The 18,647-nt window shown below is 39.0% G+C and overlaps 1 protein-coding gene across 1 annotated transcript in view; it reads left to right on the top strand.

Annotated features, from left to right (window-relative positions):
* The first annotated feature begins 1,070 nt into the window (after positions 1-1,070).
* myrfl (myelin regulatory factor-like) overlaps positions 1,071-18,647 on the top strand; it is a 29,318-nt gene continuing 11,741 nt past the window's right edge. Inside the window, exons 1-16 of the mRNA XM_015381601.1 lie at positions 1,071-1,360; positions 3,472-3,565; positions 4,068-4,129; positions 4,251-4,716; positions 6,893-7,093; positions 7,201-7,396; positions 7,480-7,556; positions 10,225-10,335; positions 10,408-10,498; positions 10,589-10,789; positions 10,894-11,002; positions 11,084-11,193; positions 11,535-11,680; positions 15,331-15,495; positions 15,591-15,662; positions 15,821-15,867. Of these exons, the coding sequence (XP_015237087.1) occupies positions 1,288-1,360; positions 3,472-3,565; positions 4,068-4,129; positions 4,251-4,716; positions 6,893-7,093; positions 7,201-7,396; positions 7,480-7,556; positions 10,225-10,335; positions 10,408-10,498; positions 10,589-10,789; positions 10,894-11,002; positions 11,084-11,193; positions 11,535-11,680; positions 15,331-15,495; positions 15,591-15,662; positions 15,821-15,867 (2,221 nt within the window). The 5' untranslated portion in view covers positions 1,071-1,287. The remainder of the gene's footprint in view (positions 1,361-3,471; positions 3,566-4,067; positions 4,130-4,250; positions 4,717-6,892; positions 7,094-7,200; positions 7,397-7,479; positions 7,557-10,224; positions 10,336-10,407; positions 10,499-10,588; positions 10,790-10,893; positions 11,003-11,083; positions 11,194-11,534; positions 11,681-15,330; positions 15,496-15,590; positions 15,663-15,820; positions 15,868-18,647) is intronic.

The raw sequence follows: 18,647 nt of genomic DNA, 5'->3' as shown, positions 1-18,647 counted from the left end.
GTTATTTGAATTCAATTCAGTTATTTATATAGTGCCAATTCACAACACGTCATCTCACGGCACTTTACAGTTCACCAGATCATATAGTCAAATTGATTCTATCTCAGGAAAACCAGTCGATTTTATCAACTCATTGACTCAAATGCAATCCGTCACACTAAGCATGCTTGTAGCGACAGTGGAGAGGAAAAACTCCCCTTTTAAAAGGAAGAAACCTCCAGCTCAGTGTGAGCAGCCATCTGCTGAGGCTGACTGGGGTTCAAGGAGACAGAAGCAGAGATACAAAAAGCAACTGTAAAAGGCGGCCCCATCCAGGAAACACACAGCCATGCAGACGAGCTAAAAATATTAAAAATAAAATAATTCTAATTAAAACATAATTATATGGATGAGGAGCTGTGCATTGGTTGTTTAGTGGTGGAATGGTCATATTCGGCTTTACAATCCAGAGAGCCGGTTTTACTTTCAGTGCAAATACATACAGCACCTTTTGCACCAAAGAAAAAATATGATGTATAAGTTTTTTCAATATCTACTATAGTATTCCTGTTTAAAAAAACAAAAACATTTTATTTATATTTGTGGAAAAAAAAACATAAAAACAAGATGGAAGATTTTCTTCTATGTGATGTTTATGAAAATGATAAGAAGTACAGATTTAGAAGTATGGTTGTGCTTAAAAGTTTCCTAACAAAGAAAATAATAAAGTTACAGTAGTAATTAAAATAAGACAATGTGTATGTATGTATGTAAGAAAAAAATAAATGTATATAAAAATTATTTTTGCATTTATATTTAAAATAAGTTGTTGGCTTTTTCTAATCATTTTAGGCCTTAGGAAGGTCTGAAGAGCTGCAGGTTACAGACTTATAATGTAGAAAAACCACTACACGTCTGTATGGAACAGAGAACCATACAAGAGAGAAAAGGTTGTCATTGGGTGGATGTTGTAAAATGACTAGATCTAGATACAGATGAAACATATATATACTCTTAATGAGCTCAACTTATATTTAATAAAAGGTTCTAACCTTGAACTTTGGATCTTTATCTAATTGTGTTGGATCATCAGGACATAGAGTCTGGGACTCTGAAAGGAAAAAGTAAAAGAAGTCTCCTAGTCTCAAACTAGTACTCAGATCTTTATCCTCCCATACATTTAGATTTACCCTTGTCTAAAGTTTTACTAATGCATTGTGACATTCTAAATCTCACCATCAGCTCTAGCTGCAGGTGGAAATCTTCCTCCTGCACACACCAGGACAGCACCGCCCAGTGCATGGCAGCATGGAGCCTGGACCCATTGGGCCACCGCTACAGGTGCTTGGAGAGAATGAGGCGCTGCAACAGTTCTTCAGCGGTGAGATGTTCCAGCATGCATTAAACGTTGATGAGGTTTTCGAGGGCATACCATGACTCTAAGGTTGTTTAAGTGGCCGTTAAAGAGGTGAACAAGTTGAAGGCTGCTTTAAGTTTTTCAGGTGACTTTATGTAGTTTTAAACATTCTCCATGCAGATTTTTATTAACAATCATCTTTTCTAGATGCTTATTTATGAGAGTCTGAGACCTTTTGAACCTACTTGTGTTAAGTTCTGGCTATGTGTGGAACTTTCTGGTATTTTTGAGAGGTCAGTGCTGCCATGAGTTGTTAGAATGGAAGATTACTTTTGATTTAGTTGCCCTCAAATAAACCAAAGCTGTATTAAAGGCAGATCTGAAATAGAAGCCTTAGAAGAAGGTTCTAGTAGATGTAGTTGTCTTGGAGAGGACGTGTCTCATGACCATTGGGAGGTTTTACTTTATATTACAACGTAAGGTTTTCAGGATCTCTTGAATAATCCCTGGGGCCACTGGGAGATTGGAGTGGATGTCTAAGGGCTCTTTTAGGTTCCAGTATTTAGTTTTTTGGGGGTATTTCTGCCTCTGAGCTACTCAGGACTGTGTTTTACGAACTTCAATCAGTAATTTTTTAGTTGCTCTTGAGATTCTTGTCATATGTAATAAAACCAAATGCACTGTATGTGGTTCAGATCTCTGAAAAGAACTGACTATAGTCACAAAGAAGTGGTGCAAACCTTAAGTTATAGTTTTAAGCATTTGCAACTGAGGTTGGCAATGACTTTCTCAAAGGACCATCATGTTTTAGATGCAACCATTTTACAACAAATCTCATCTTGATCAAGTACTGCAAGAACCTGCTAATGATCATTTAATGCAAGTCAGGTTGGAAAAGAAACATTCAAGACAAGTAGCAAGGTTTCAATCCTCGGACCAATAGATGATTTAAAAGAGGTTTAAAAGAATAGCAGGTGACGCCTTACGTCTGGTTCTTCAATGGGTATAAGTGATCTTACCTTGCGAGTTCTTTGGGGGTTTACAGAATCTCCAGGAAGGTTGTATTGATCATTTTAAAGTTGATGTAATGTCAAGGGGTGTGTGGAAAATGGCTTTACATTTTCTAGTTCTGGAAATAAACCCAATCCTCCGAAACACCTGAATCAGATGGTTGATTTTTCCTCATCAGCGTTCGGTCATTCACCTGCCCAGAGGCCAATCATTTGACTCAGGTGTTCTGGACAAGGGCTATTGAAGGTCACAGGATTGCAAACCTGAAGAACTGGACTTGGACACCTCTGTTTTGAAATCCTTAAGCAGGTTCTGGAGCAGTGGCACTTAAGTCCAGTCCTTGGGGAACATAGTCCTGCAAAAAAACTAAAGTAGCTGGCCGGAGGACCTCACCTATTCAGCCAGGCAAACAATCCCCTTTAATGATCCCCCTTTCAGACACTTAGATGGGTAGGGGGCTTTGCAGGCTAACAAAAGAAGCCAAATGACCCCCATTTCATAGGGATGGACCCCTTCATCCTTTTCTATTTGCATGTTTCCAAAACAAAAACAAGGCTTTTTTGGCTACTGTATAAAACCTCAAACTCAACGCTATTCCTGACATTTTTAATTGAAAAAGCTTCCTGGATGGGAAGCCAAACGTCTTCAAACTTGGAAACAAAGTCCAGTGGATTGTTTTTAACTTTCTTTTTTTGGAAGATATCTGATAATAGATTTTTCGACCACAGTTGTTACACTGGAATACCACTGTTCTGGAGTCCAGTTAGTCTTTCAGATGGTTTTATATCAGAGCATACCACTGATCATCCATGATGTTAGATGAAGTAGGGAAGGTTTTTGAATTGGTGTCAATTTCTGGTCATGTTCCAGGTGTCTATCTGAATAACTGTAGCATACTAGAGAAGGATAAATCATTAAATGATGATGGGGAGTTTTGTTTGTAGACAAACTGTTCAGCATAAGCTCTCTGGGGCTCCTGAAAGGTTTGTTTTGGTAGATGGTTGCCACTGAAGTTTGGAGGAAGTTTGATAGGGTGATATTTTAGTCTCTTTTTAAGTGTAAATTTATGTATTTCTCATTCACCGTATTCTCTCTGAAACCAACCCATTCTTTCCATATATTAGGTCAGGACGTCAGTAGTGTGTTGGACAGCTCGGTTGCCGTAGATACCAGCATCCTGGAGCAGTACCTCAGTAACGACATGGACCCAAGCAACTTGTAAGTTTCAAAGACTGCGATGACATCACTTAATAAAATGCTCAGTGAGATGCCTTCTAGTGATGATTCAGGAACCAATGAAACACATCAAGTTTTGACTGGAAACAAGTTAAAGAAATTGAATACATAGAATAGAAAGTGGTTTTAAGATCAAGATGTTTGGTTAACAAAAATGACTGATGATACTAAAAGTTTTCAGGACACCCAGAAACCTGTTTATGAATGCTAAATGCTAAAGAAAATATAGCATGGTTTTGGTTTAAATTTACTGGAAAGAACCAGACTCTTTTAATTGCAGCTCTCTGAGAATTTCTTTTATTATGGGAAACTCACTGCTGTCATATCTGATCATCTGCTCTGTTATATAAAATCCATAAATGTAACACTAACTTTGGTTATCAGATAAGCAAAGATTGTCAATAAGATACGGCTCTATTTAGGGCGAACGCTCAGCCAAAAAGCTTGATCACTGACAATAGGTTGTTTTTGCTCTCTGTTTCAGTATGCTTCCTGAATCTCCTCCTGATTCAAGCTCAGAGGCTTATTCTCCTGCACAGATACCAGGTAGATTAATGCATGATAAATATAACCGTTTTTTTGTTCCAGTTAATGTACGGAAACACAGGAAATGTTATTTATTTGTTTGTTTGTTTCACTCTAATGTTGTTTTTTTCCCTACAAACAGACGTTGGGTATGAACAGCCCTGCTTGACCGTCAGTCCAGAGGCGTTTCCACCGGCAACCCTCCCCACCTGTCACTTTAAGGATCGCCGCTCCGCTCATCCCAACTCTGACCAAATCATCCGGCCCCCTTACTGTCGATTAAAAGATGGAGGCTCTGCACCATCCCACTGTAACTTTATGACCTACAACCAGCTCTGTGGTTCTGGTCTCACAGACATTGACATCAAATCCAGAACTTCTCCTGACCCACACGTACTACCTGTTTATCAGGACACCAACCACCCACCTGAACGCTACTTAAATTCAGGAAACGTTTTGCAAGGTTACACGCCGACCACTCCCTCTTCTCCATCCTTAACTCCTTCCAGTACCTACATTTCCCCCATGACTGATGCAGCTATGGTCCAAAATCTCCAAGTGTCATCTTCACCCTGTGCGCTTGGCTCACTCTCCACATCACACACCTGGTGAGGAAACTTTTGGTGTTTTTTTGGTCATTGTTGTGTTGGGAGTCCTGTACATACAGTCTGTGTACCACACCTCTGTGGGAGCTTTTAAAGTCGTAGGAAAGTCATATTTAAATGTCAAATTATTCTGGCTTAAACATGTGTGTATATATAAATATATTTGCCTATGTGAGGCAAGGGCTCAAACATGTACGACTGTAAGCATTCTACACCAAACGAAGCTTCTGCCGCCCTGGCGTCCTCTTCCACAAGATCTTCATCCTCGACTTTCTTTCTCTAAATAAAAAATGGATGATGAAGGAGACTCCGACACTAAACTCTCCTCCTCTTGCATGTTTCCGCTGTCCATAGCGCTCCTTGACAGTGTCGAGTCTAAGTCACCAATTTGGTCCCAATGGAATTTCCCATTGGGAACCTACTAGCACTGAGTTGCTAACTGGTTAGCAAGATGCTTCCGAGACACCGGCCACAATCAAACTTGCTTGTGAACCTTCTGCCACAACAATCCCCCAACAAAAGATAAACGACCAATCACATTCGCTTTATTCACTTGTGTAAAGTCGTGCACCACTCGGGAGAATTCGAAAATGCAACGGTTGGAACAGCCGTTTCCTTACAACTTTAAAGGGATCCTCTACCCGTTGAATATGTTTGTCTAAATATGTTGTCAATGCTATGAACTTAATATGGTTTGTGATGCATAAAAACTCACCATTACCTCATAAATTACACATCTTTTGTTATATTAGCATGATGGCAGAAGCCTAAAGGGGTAGTGGATAGAAGGGGAACATTTGTATGTATTAGAGGTTTAATCTTTGGCTCCATCTGGGGAAATGCTGTTCAGAGTGTGGTTTATCTTTTGAACTCCTTACTGCAACTAAGGACCCATATGGTGAGTATTGGAATTTTACCAATACCTTAAAGGAAATATCCCGTCAGCAAGGAATAACCATTTGGTCATTATCTATACCTAAAACTAATATGTTTGCAGGGATTTAATGAATTTTGTGTTAATCAGTAAAAAAATCCATACATCCATCCATTTTTAACACGCTTAATCCCAAGTGGGGTCATGAGGGGTGCAGGTGCCTATCTCCAGCTGTCAATGGGCGAGAGGAGGGGTACACCCTGGACGGGTCGCCAGTCCATCGCAGGGCAACACAGAGACAAACAGGACAAACAACCATTCACGCACACACTCACACCTAAGGAGAATTTAGAGAAGCCAATTAACCTAACAGTCATGTTTTTGGACTGTGGGAGGAAGCCGGAGTACCCGGAGAGAACCCACGCATGCTCAGGGAGAACATGCAAACTCCATGCAGAAAGACCTCAGGCGGGGAATGGAATCGAAGGCAGCAGTGCTACCCACTGCGCCATTGAGCAGTCCCAGTAAAAAAATAAAAGTAACAATTTTCTTTGTGATCACTCAGTCTGGGAGCGGCCATTTTTGCCCAAATATAGTAACGCCTCCCTCCTGACATCTTCCAGCAGTGACGTCACGGTGCGGTAAGCCTAGCACCATTCTCCCTGCTTTACAAGGAGAACCAATGGGAACTACTAGACACATCTGCAATCAACAACAATTATTGAAGATTACCAGAGGACTTCACCATTGAAATTCACCAAAACTATAGTTAAACTGACAATGCCCACATGCATGTGAAAAAAAACAGTTATTTCACCTTTCCGATTCATGATCCGCCATGGACGGGTTTGTCATTGGCTTGCCAACTTGAAGAGGGAGGATTTGATTTGCCATTCAACTTCTGGTCAGAGAAAAAACATGTAATCTGTAGCCAACATTTGGAAGAAGAATGTTTTCAAGATGACTTGGATAATAGCGCGTTGTGTCAAACACCAGATACAGCACTGGGACTTGATCAACAGCCGATACTGCACTGTGTCATCACAAACCCATAGGTGGCAGTATCACTTATCTATTTATCCTTCACATTGTTTTTATTGTTAGATTTGCTTTGAATTTTCCCACACAGCACTGTAATGTAATGTTAGTTGATTTTAAATGTAAAGGTAGGTATGAATGAATAAGAAATTAAAATCAACTCTACACACTGGAACATCTTCGGCATTTGTGGCATAAGAGGACGCTGTGTCTGTCAGAGGGCAGATCTGTGTGGATGATATTTCTATATTGAATTTTATTTTTCAGTTCCCAGGACAGTAAAAAGAGGAGGAGGTCAGACTCCGAGGATACATTTGCAGCAGCTGATGCTGCCTGTTGTGAAGGTGATGGGACTCGTAACACTGGGGCAGGGATTGGAGCCGGTCTGGGTTCCTCCCAGTTGCTTAGGTGGGAACACTATCAGCAAGAACATTGGAGCACTTTATGCAGCAGCAGCTACCAAACATTGTAAGTCCATATTGCTCTGAACTATTGGACTTAATCATCATGAATTAAGGACATGATGTGGGAAATTAGTTCCTGTGACATAAACTACTTTACTTTGTCTGTTTCAGGGCGCCTCCTACCTACCATGTTGATACAGATAAAGGCTTTAACTACTCTTCAGTTGATGAGGCGTTTGTGTGCCAGAAAAAGAACCACTTCCAGGTCACAGTTCACATCGGTGTGTCTGCAGAGCCACATTATGTCCAAACGCCCAGCGGACTACAGACTATTGGCTACTTTCAGATAAAAGTGTTCGGCATTAAGGTTGGTGGCAATAAGAATTCCCCAGCTTTTGAAATGATGATCCCTGGTTTTAATGCTCTGAGCCTAACTGAACTGTCTTTTAGCTTGAAACACCGAGCCATGAGGTGACAATAGAGCAGTCTCAACCGGACCGCAGCAAGAAGCCCTTCCACCCAGTCAGGTATGGATAAAATCTACCTTAGATTAGAATTAACCACATAAATCAGCTGTATTGCTTCTGAAGATTATTTCCTTTTCGAAAAACTATAGTCATTTTGTTAGTCAATAATTAATGAATGTGTAATCTGTTTCTGTTTATCCATTGAAGTGAAAGTGTTTACAGTAGTAGCAATTAAAAATTTCCCCACTTTCTTTGATGGGCCCTTGGCTGGTCCCCTAGAATTACTTTTTAAAACATCAATATTTGTTCTAAAATATTCTTACTGTCACGTTTTGTGGACATTAAGATTTAAAGGGAAGCATCATCTCCTGGTCAGACCCTGTAATTCAGTGAAAGAATGGAGTAAAAAAAATATGCAAGAGAGGGTCACTTCAGTGGCTGCAAGTTGGAGGGGATTTAACTGGGAATTGGAGGGAAGTGGGCTGCCGTTCGGCTGGTGTTTGACTTGGAAGGGCTATTTTGAATGGCTACTACTGTAAGTTACAGATACACCAGAATGAACCTTCCTTTACTTGATTCCATGTGAAGAAATAGGTTGGGTACCCCTCCCCTAATGGTGGCCTATAGGTTGGGTTGGTTTTCAGTCCATTTCTGAGTTCTCACCAACTCCTTAATAGATTCCGGCTTATGTGTCTGGTCGCTGTCAGGTTTCTGGTTCTAGTTCCGCTTCAGATTTATGACCTCACATTGTATTTGGTGTTTTTTCCTCCCTCTCTCTCTCTCTCTCTCTCTCTCTCTCTCTCTCTCTCTCTCTGAGAGAGAGAGAGAGAGAGACAGAACAAAGCCAATCTCCAGTGAACGTTAAACTTGTTCATTCTCTTTCTGATTGAAAAGCACAACTCTGAGATCAATGGTACCAAGAACCATAGCTCCCATGGTGACATTTTCAGGTTTATTTTTAGACTTCTTTTAGCATCTTGAAGGCTGACACTTGGGTAACCTTGCTTAGATGGCCAAACATAAGCATGTTGGCTTCTATTTTTAATAGTGTTGCACCGATACCAGTATCGGGCAAGCCCCTGATACTGCGCTAAAATGGTGGTATCGGTATATATTAAATAACTAGAACTGCAACTTATAGTTAATTAATAGACAATTCAAATCTGGGGGAAAACCAATTAATGATTATTAATTGAATGATTAGAACTGTAATTTGCTTTCTGACCAAGGCTCTTTAGTCTTTTATCCAGGGTTAGACTTTTGGACTGGCTGTCCAAAAGTCTAACCCTAACCCTAATCCAGTTGCCTTATCCAATTTAGTTATTTCTATATATACCATCAATAGATTTATTGGTCACCAATTAAAGGAAATTGTGCTTAAAATGCTTAAAAACTAACTAATATCTTGATTTGGCCTGATAGCTTCACCCTAATCGTTAATTTCACTAACCTGCCTAGTTCTGCCCAGTTTATAATGTTCCACCTGCATTGAGCTTTATATTCGGTCCAGCCCGAGCGATCAGGGCCTGAGCGATCAGGGCCTGAGCGATCAGGGCCCGAGCGATCAGGGCCAGACCATTGTTTTGTATCTTGTGTGCTGTTTGGTCGTTTTTAGTTTTTGTCCAAGGTTTGTGTGCTGGTTCCCGGCGGACAGTGAATAGAGAGGGTTTTAGTGTTTGTTCTGTCTTCTGATCGTTTCCTGATCCTTCTCCGTGCAGCACTCAGGGTTTTGGCTCAGAGAGGGTCAGTTTCATTCCCGTAAGCCTGGCTCCTAGTAGGAGACTGTAATGATCCAGACAGAAGACCCACATTTTCAGCCAGAACACAGGATAAGGACTTAAACAGTTTATTCAAAACTCAAGACTTCAGGAGCACATCCACCGAGGGCCAGGAAATATTAAGAAGGGAGGTTAGTGGGTTGAAGGAATTTAAATAATGAAATGCATGAAACCAACAAAACCACTAACTTGATAAGAGTCCTCCCTTCAGCAAGATCAGCAGCTTGAATGGAGGAGACTGCTCCTTTAAACTGTTGTTGGGTGGCCAACAGTTGGGTGGCTTGGAGCACAGAGGCAGGATTTAGGTCCTGGAAGCCTGGATCCCTCTGTTCCTGTTTGGGTCGGAACCATTGATCAGCTGAGGATTCTTGGATTCCTGAACTGTTCCCGTCTGTTCTGTTTTCCCCTGACCTTGAGTGGCTTCCAGCATGTTCTCTGGGACTGCAGCATTGGGGACACTCTGGACGGCTCAGGGCCACATGTTGTTGGCAGTGCATCTAATCCTGCCTAAATTGAGTTCCTGTCAAACCAGGAAAGTGACTCACTCTGACAATAATCTCCTGTCAGATGATTGTGGTCACTTACCTGTGTTTCTCCCTCCAGAGAGTGTCAGTGATTGGGCAGTGCCCTGCCCCCCTTTCCCCGCAGTCGCTGCAGGTCCACAGATCCACAGTAGCTTGTTTCTGTTCTGTTTTAGTTCTGTTTTGTTTAAATAAACTTTTGAACTTTCCTACTGACTGTCTCACCTTGAATACTGGGTCCATCTGTCCCGCTTTTGATGACTCAGCTAGTAGTAGCCCAATTTAAGAATAGCTGCTGTCTTCATTTTTTAAAAATTATTTAAATATCTTTAGCTATTTTAATTTTTTTTAATACAATTTCAGTTTGATTAAACGCAGAAAACTTAAGAATAACATAAATTAAGTAAGCAATGATCTGTCGTCATCCAGGGTCAGTTTGGCTGGTAACAAAATAACCAAAGTAACTCTTGGAAGACTACACTTCAGTGAGACGACCGCCAACAACATGAGGAAGAAAGGCAAACCTAACCCTGACCAGAGGTATGACAGTGAGTTCACACAGGAAACGATAAACAAAGGTGGAAATGCTGCTAACTGTACATCTGTGCGCAGGTATTTTCAGATGGTGGTCGGCCTTTATGCCGCTGTCAAAGACGAGACTTTTCTTCTCGCTGCGCTGGTGTCAGAGAGGATTATTGTTCGGGTAAAACCAATGTCTTTAAACCAACGTTTAGAAAAACCAATCACACTTGTTGTTGAATTTAACTGAACTGTTGGCGTCGTCCATCTTAAGGCGTCCAATCCAGGCCAGTTTGAGACAGACAGTGACAGCTTGTGGCAGCGTGGGTCAACGCCAGAGGCTGCGGTCTGTCACGGTCGAGTCGGTATCAACACCGACTCCCCTGATGAAGCACTGGTAGTTTGCGGCAATGCTAAGGTGATGGGCTCCATCATGCAACCGTCCGACTGCCGAGCCAAGCAAAACATACAGGAGGTAGAAAATAAACTTGTATTGAAGCATTTCAATTGATGATCTGAATAAAATTTCTATCAGCTGAATATTTTTAAACTGTGAAACGTTTTTACTTTTCTCACAAGGTTGACTCCGAGCAGCTGCTTAAAAGAATCAATCAGATGAGGATAGTTGAATTTGATTACAAGCCAGAGTTTGCCTCCAACATGGGAATAGATCACACCCATCAGACAGGTATTCCAGCTGCAGCTGTTTCCTTATGGTTTCTGAAGTCTTGAAGGTTTCATGTTTTATTAATATCTTGTAATATTTCAGGTGTAATCGCTCAGGAGATAAAGGAGCTGCTTCCATCAGCGGTTGTGGAGGTCGGCGACGTCATGTGCTCAGATGGGGAAAGAATAGAGAATTTTCTCATGGTGGACAAGGTTCAAAATACATTTTACTTTTTAAATAGGAAACTTTTACCAACCAATGATAATAAAAAGATATTCAATATACATTTTGACGGACAAAGTGAGGTTTAGGAAAAATGGGCCACAGGGAAAACACATGGATGGCCGGAAGAGAAGAATAATTTTGGCCTTATCTTTATTTTTAGGGCATGAATGGCTTGTTTCATCTCCACCCTGCTGTATCTCCAAAAAACGTCATTTTGATTTTTCTTCCTTTTCCCTCAATGCTCCACTTAACAATCTAACATTTCACAGGTTATTATTTGATGTAGCCCCAGCATAAATATCAAAACCTTTCTCTCCTCCCCCTGCAGGAGCAGATCTTCATGGAGAACGTTGGAGCTGTGCAGCAGCTGACGAAGCTTACAGACAACCTGGAGACTCGAATCCAAGAGCTGGAAGTTTGGAACCGCAGACTGGCAAAGTTAAAGAGCTTAACAGGCAGCCTGCGCTCTACTAGGTACTCATCTTTATTTCTATTATCTCAACTTCTGGAGTTTGGAAAAGAAAAGGACATGAGGGTGGTTTCAGTGGTGGGATTTAATTTAGTTTTGTAAGATTAATTTATGTTAATGGTTTTGGATTGCATTTTCTTGTTGTTTGCAAAGATAATGGAGCAAAATTCATTGCATAGAGTAACATACCTCAGTCCTTAAAGGGTAACGTTTAAGGACTTTGTTTTTCAGATTACTATTTATCTAAATTAAATTTTTACATTTTTTTCTTTTTTTTTTTACATGTTTTATTTTTTTGTTTGTTTTTCAGTTTAATTTTTTTACCAATTTCATTCTTACTAAATTGCGATTTACAGATAACCTATTCACTTCTGTTGGAGGGCCTTCCACTGGAGTGAATAGAAAATGAGCATTTCTATTGGCCTAAATGGACGCTAGCAAAACTTTTATTGGTCAATGTGAATATAGATATATAAAAATAGTGGGTATTTATAATGGAAGGGAAGAGAGTCTGATATGTGTAACGCACATTAAAAAGAATGCAGATCATAAAACTCAATCTGAAAAACAGAAAATTATAAAATAAATTTGAAATGTAAAATCTATAGAATAAAAAAAAAAATTGAATTTGAAAAAAAAATAAAATTTTACTGTTTAATTCAAATTAAAACAATTAGAAATATATATATATATATATTGAAAATTAATTTGAGTTAAAAAGGATTTTAAATGTATCTGACCCAATAGTCTGGACCTGACTGAGGGAGAACCTAGACCCAAACAGCTCTCTCTCAGCATGGTGACTGTTTATTTTGGTGGATACTCACTGCTGGCTGGATATCAGGATGGACATGGAGAGGAGTCTTTCCTGAAAAAAGTAACTAATAGGGCTGCGCCGATGCCATTTTTTGGCTCCGTTACCCGATACCTCGCCGTGCACTATCGGCCGATACCGATACCATCTGTTTGAAATTTATGTGTGTGTATATATGAAGAACTGCATACTACTTGGATGTAAAATAATTGCCATCATGGCTTTGTCAAGCTGCTGCCTATCTATGTGAAGCAGGAAAAAGACCAATACAAAGTGAATCCAGTAGAACTTTTTATTTCCTACCTAAGAATGGCAAAAATGGCTTAAGAATTGCATCAGTACCCTATTTATTGGTACTCACTGATACCGATATCACCATTTTAGAGCAATATTGGGGCCACGCCTGACACGGGTATCGGTGCAACACTAGTTGCTAATGGTTTATTTTCAAGAAAACTCTAAAGAATGTTTCATTAACCTACTACAAAATCATATGAACGTAAAGAAAAGGTCCTGATGTGGTTGCAGAAGCGATAACAGCTTGCATGTCGTGTCTGTCTTCTAACAAACTGCTGGATCAACTTTTCTAAATGATGTGCGTCAGTCTGCAAAAGTTCACATTGCTGAACTCCAGCTTTAATGTTGGGAAGCTCTGATGCTTGGATGCTAGGATGCTCTGCTGCACCACAGGACCTGCTGTGAATCAAATGTTTTGATGTCAGAACGCGTTCGGTGTGAATGCACCTTAGGTTATCTGCTAGTTGCACCTCATTAGGAGAGTAAATTATAGATGGATTAGAATAAAAATACTTCCTTAAGACTACAGAGAGGCAAAAACCATCAATTATTAAAATAAGATGTTTCTGCAAGCTATAGACAGATATTCAGATAAAAGCTTTTAGAACATAACAAATGTTGGGGTAATAAAGACACGACCTTTAAACTCACTACCGTGAAATAAGAGATGAGTTTGGTTTGATTTGAAAAACTCTGGCAAGAAACCAGGAAACAGTTGGTGAAAGGAAGAGAAAGGGTCCATTTTGAAACGATTTGAAGGACTAAAATGTTTTGTGTTTTTTTAAGGTGAATCAAATTGTTTTCCCTTTTGGCAGCTTTCTCCTGTACAATATGTTGCTTCTTTTTTTTTTTTTTTTTCTGAATTTACTTTAGGTGACAAATTGCAATAATGGTCGAAGATTTCAGTTTAAGCTCATCATCTGAGCTTGACCAGCCACTGAAGAACAAATAATAGGACAACAGGATAATCTGTTTAAACATAAGCCAAAATAGAAGAAAACCACACATTTCCTAAAAAAAAAAATGTTAAAATATCCTAGTTGTGCCTTAAATTGTCAACTATTTAAAATGATCTTGCAATGAAATTTAAATGAAAGCCTGTCCTTTAAAGTCATTATTTGAGTTCTTTAATTTGTTCTCTGCTTTGGAAGACCTCATCCCCTTCATTATTGTTCCAACTTCAGAAATTGATTACTTGTAACCATGCAGCACCTTGGAAAAACTGATAAAAATGGCTCAGTTGCATAACTGAGGCAACAAAGAACTGAGGGAAGTCACAGTCCAAGGACAGATGGTTTTCTAAACGTTCCTGCAGGAGAGAATCAAAAGGTTCACCCAACATGAATGAACCCTATCAGGACTGGCTTTGCCTCACTTTCTTTCACTCCTGACTGGACTAGCAGGTGAGATGCACTGCTGTGCATCGTCAGGCTGCTGTAGACACTGAACGCTCTTTAGTCACATGTATTATGTTGTGGGTCAAGGACAACTGCTCTGACCTTTCTACTTATACTGATAATTTAGAGGTCTTTTTCATCCTTAACATACCATAATCTATATGTTTGTGGACCCAACCAACGGCTGCATATCAGTAGATAACTTCATCTATAGCTGAGCACCAGCAGACGGCCCAATTATCTGAATACTGACTAACCAGACACACCCACAGAAAGGAAAAAAATATTTCAATGATCCAACATTCCTGAATCGACAGGTTTTATTGAAAGGTGTGGCATGAATTATGTATTCAGCCTCATTTACCGCAAACATCCGCTGAAAATCGACCTTAGAAGCTAATTCACAAACATTATCAATTAACATTAACCCCTTTCTGATCAACAGCTGTTTTCAGTAAACATTTATGAACAATTAGCCTAACTTAGATATGATATTTGTGTAAAATGGATTATTAAAGGACAAAGTTTCCAACCAAATGGGAAATGAATCTGGGAAAAATAGGGATGCACCGATTGGACCCAATTTCCTTCCTTTTGTTGAGTGGTGATCGGCCTGATACTTAGATGTGAAAATCTACCTCTGCAAAGGTCTGAAAATCAGCAGCTGCTACTTTGCATCTACATATTTCAGAACTTCGTTTTTATATTTAACTTATTTTTTTTTTAGATAAAATAAGATTTAAACGTTGGTGTATTGATTTCATAACAACAGTTATCTAAAAATGATCAGTGCACAAAGTAAAGTCAATAAAAAAAGGTAAAAAGTTTATTGAAAAGTTAAAAAGTAATGTTAAAAAAGTTAATAAGCCTAGTTAACAATTATATTTTGGTTTAGAAACTAAAATAAAAGTGCTTTTGTTATTTTTCTTAATATGTTCGGGCAAGTTGGCTTCTTGTTATTACATTGGAATAAATTTTTGCCATCAAAATATCCATATTTTTTAAATGTTACAAAAGAAAAAAAGGGCTTATATATCCAATAACACTATTGGCTTGAAATTTTGATTTTTAAAGTATTTCACTGAGTGCCATATAAAGGGTTAATCTAAACAGTTTTAACATCTGACTTTTTGTTTGTGTTCTGCAGCAGTAAAGCTCAGTTTCACAGCGGCGCATCAACAGCTCCGTCACCAGAGCCGTGCAGGACTGCAAAGACTCCAAACAAGGACTGGTGTCACAAACTCCTCCACCTCCTCCATAATAAAATCTTCCTGGCCAGCATCTTTACCTTCCTGGTCACCATGGCTATTTGGTAAAAAAGAAAAGTTTTGCCAGTCTGTTTAAAATCTAAATAATAAAAGGGTATTGACATGCTGACCTTTTCTTTTTACGCCTGTTTGGATGTAGCATTATCTCCGTCTCAGCTCTCTACCTTGTAAATTTAAAGAAGGCGGACGTTGACCTCTTCCCTAACAACAGGTGAACTCAAAATATTTATGTTTTTTAACACATTTAGAGGGAAAAACTGGTTATTAACTGTTGATAATTTTCTCAAAGTTGAATCATTTATTGTTTTTGAAATCTTGTTTTTTGGTTGCCATGACATCAGCTATGTGTTGTTGTTTTTTTCCTCTTAGCAACAGCAGCGGAGTCCCTATGACGACAGTAGTTCCACCAACCACAGGTACTGTAGCCGTTACAGCCAGATGTTTAAATTAATCTAGAGATTCAAATCCAGGTGCTGCAGGTTTGTTTGCATTTTTAAAAAACAGATTTTATCCCAGTTAATGAATTTAAATTGAAACAATGATATCCTTAGTAATTATAAGCAGCAGTTTGGAGACGATTATTAAATTTGCCAATCCAAGCAACATTCTGCTTTCTGTAGAATAGTTTTAAACTCTCAAAAAAATCTTTTTTCATTGATCTTTACAATATCACTGGTAATTATATTTGAGACTTGTACTCTAACAGCCTGGTGACCTCCCATGTCATAGCGCTCACGTTGTAGCACTCTCCACAGTGTTAAAGTTGTAGGGAAGTCATTTAAACGTCAAATCATTCTGCCTTAAACATGTCTATAAATGTACTCTTTATCAGATGAAATTGTCCCAAAATGCAGAAAATTTATAAAAATAAAATTTTTTTAAATCTGTGTTTTTTTCGTTATCTTATGCAGGCCAGTTAGTTATACGTCAGCCTGAACACCTAAATTCAGCCAATCATATATCAATGGTCGTTTGGCAATCAAATTTTTTCTGTCATAGCATCTTGATTCATATGTTGCAGCTAATGTGCGAAATGGTTGAAATAAGAAATAAGAATAATTTCCTTTCCCATTGAGTTCCGTCCCAGTGTTCACGGGGATAGACGTCTGTGTCTTCAGCAGGCGTAGAGCTAACAGAACTGGCAGCGTTGTGAGGCAAGGGCTCAAACATGTACGGCTGGAAGCCTTCTACACCAAACCAAGCTTCTGCCGCCCTGGCGTTCTTTTCCGAATTCGGAAATGCAACGGCTGGAACAGCCACTTCCCTACGACTTTAAATATGCAGCGTCGAAGTACATTAATTGATTGACTTTATTGATCCCACAGTGGAGAAATATAGTTGTTAAATCAGCTCGAATAGTCAAGAAGAGAAGAAGAAGGTGCAAAAGGAAGAAAAAGGTGCTTTTTTTTCAGGATTGTAAGACAGGGTTATTGCACAGGGTTTTTACATAGGTTTTTATATAGATGGATATTTCTATATATAGTTATTGCTCTGGGTGTCAAATATAAAGAGACAGGTTATTGCACAGAGTATTAGCACACAAGTTATTGCTGTTGTAGTGTCACATTGTAGAGTCTGGGGGCAGCAGGGATGATTGACCTGTGGTACTACATTGACTCTTTTAGAGTTATTACAACAACAACTGGAGTAAGATGTACACTTTGTAGAGAGTTAACACAAATTCAGAGTGGAACCAAATGCACTTGGACTGGTGTTACAATAANGCTTTCCTCCTCCAAATAAAAAATGTCTGACAGAGGAGACTCATCTACGACCTCCGACACTAAACTCTCCTCCTCTTGCATGTTTCCTCTGTCCATAGCGTTCCTTGACAGTGTCGTTTCTAAGTCACCAATTTAGTGCTACTTGGTCCCAATGGAATTTCCCATTGGGATCCTAGTAGCACTAAGTTGCTAACTGGTTAGCAAGATGCTTCAGAGAAACCAGCCACAACCAAACAGTCCGCCACAACAATCCCGCCCTCTTGATAATCGACCAATCACATTCACTTTATTCACTCATCTAAAGTCGTGCACCACTCAGGAGAATTCAGAAATGAAACGGCTGGAACGGCTGCTTCCCTACGACTTTAAATATGTCAAAGTACATTGATTGATTGACTTTATTAATCCCACAGTGAAGAAATATAGTCTTTAAATCAGCTCGAATAGTCAAGAAGAGAAGAAGAAGGTGCCAAAGGCAGAAAAAGGTGCTTTTTTTGCAGGATTGTAAGACAGGGTTATTGTGCAGGGTTTTTACATGGGTTTTTATAAAGATGGATATTTCTATATATAGTTATTGCCCTGGGTGTCAAATATAAAGAGACAGGTTATTGCACAGAGTATTAAATAGTAATTGCACATTTACAGTGAACAAGTTATTGCTGTTGTAGTGTCACATTTTAGAGTCTGGGGGCAGCAGGGATGATTGACCTGTGGTACTACATTGACTCTTTTAGAGCTATTACAACAACAACTGGAGTAAGATGTACACTTTGTAGAGAGTTAACACAAATTCAGAGTGGAACCAAATGCACTTGGACTGGTGTTACAATAACTCTTAAGTGCTACTTTTACAATGCAAAATTTACTTCAAAATAAAATTTCCCCTTAAATATCATTACTTGTCCTTTTTTCCGGGTGATTAAATGTCTTGTGTTGCTACATATTCTGTGACCCATCATATATCGTGATTGGAGGTGCTTTGCAAAACCTAATTTCTAAAACAACCCTTGAAAAAAATATCTTGTAGCATCACTCTTACTATCATTTTTTTTTCATCGTTACTAGCTACATGATGGTGAAATTATTAAACCGGACATTTGATCCCCGAAACTTGGAAAAAGATATATGCTAAAGAATGAGGGTATGGCAAGCTGATTAAAATTTAATCAGTAGGTTTAACTATCCAGTATTACCATTAAAGAAGTCTTTAGTTATTTTGACTAATAGCAATTTCATTGATTATTCGTGATTATTCTGAATTTTAATTTAAGATATCACCAATATACTTCTGACTAATTAAAACTGAATCACAGACATTTGTAATTTTGTTTTGATAAGTAAACATTTAATTAAAGTAACTTGAATAAGCTTTGTTTTGGCTAAATGTCGCAGAGATCAGCTATGAATGCTCACTCTAGCAATGTTTGTGTGTGTGTCTATATATATATATATATATATATATATATATTTGT

The sequence above is a fragment of the Cyprinodon variegatus genome, unplaced genomic scaffold (assembly GCF_000732505.1).
Source record: "Cyprinodon variegatus isolate N-32 unplaced genomic scaffold, C_variegatus-1.0 Scaffold237, whole genome shotgun sequence".
NCBI classification, from domain to species: Eukaryota; Metazoa; Chordata; class Actinopteri; order Cyprinodontiformes; family Cyprinodontidae; genus Cyprinodon; species Cyprinodon variegatus.
This window is presented reverse-complemented; position numbering and strand designations above follow the sequence as displayed.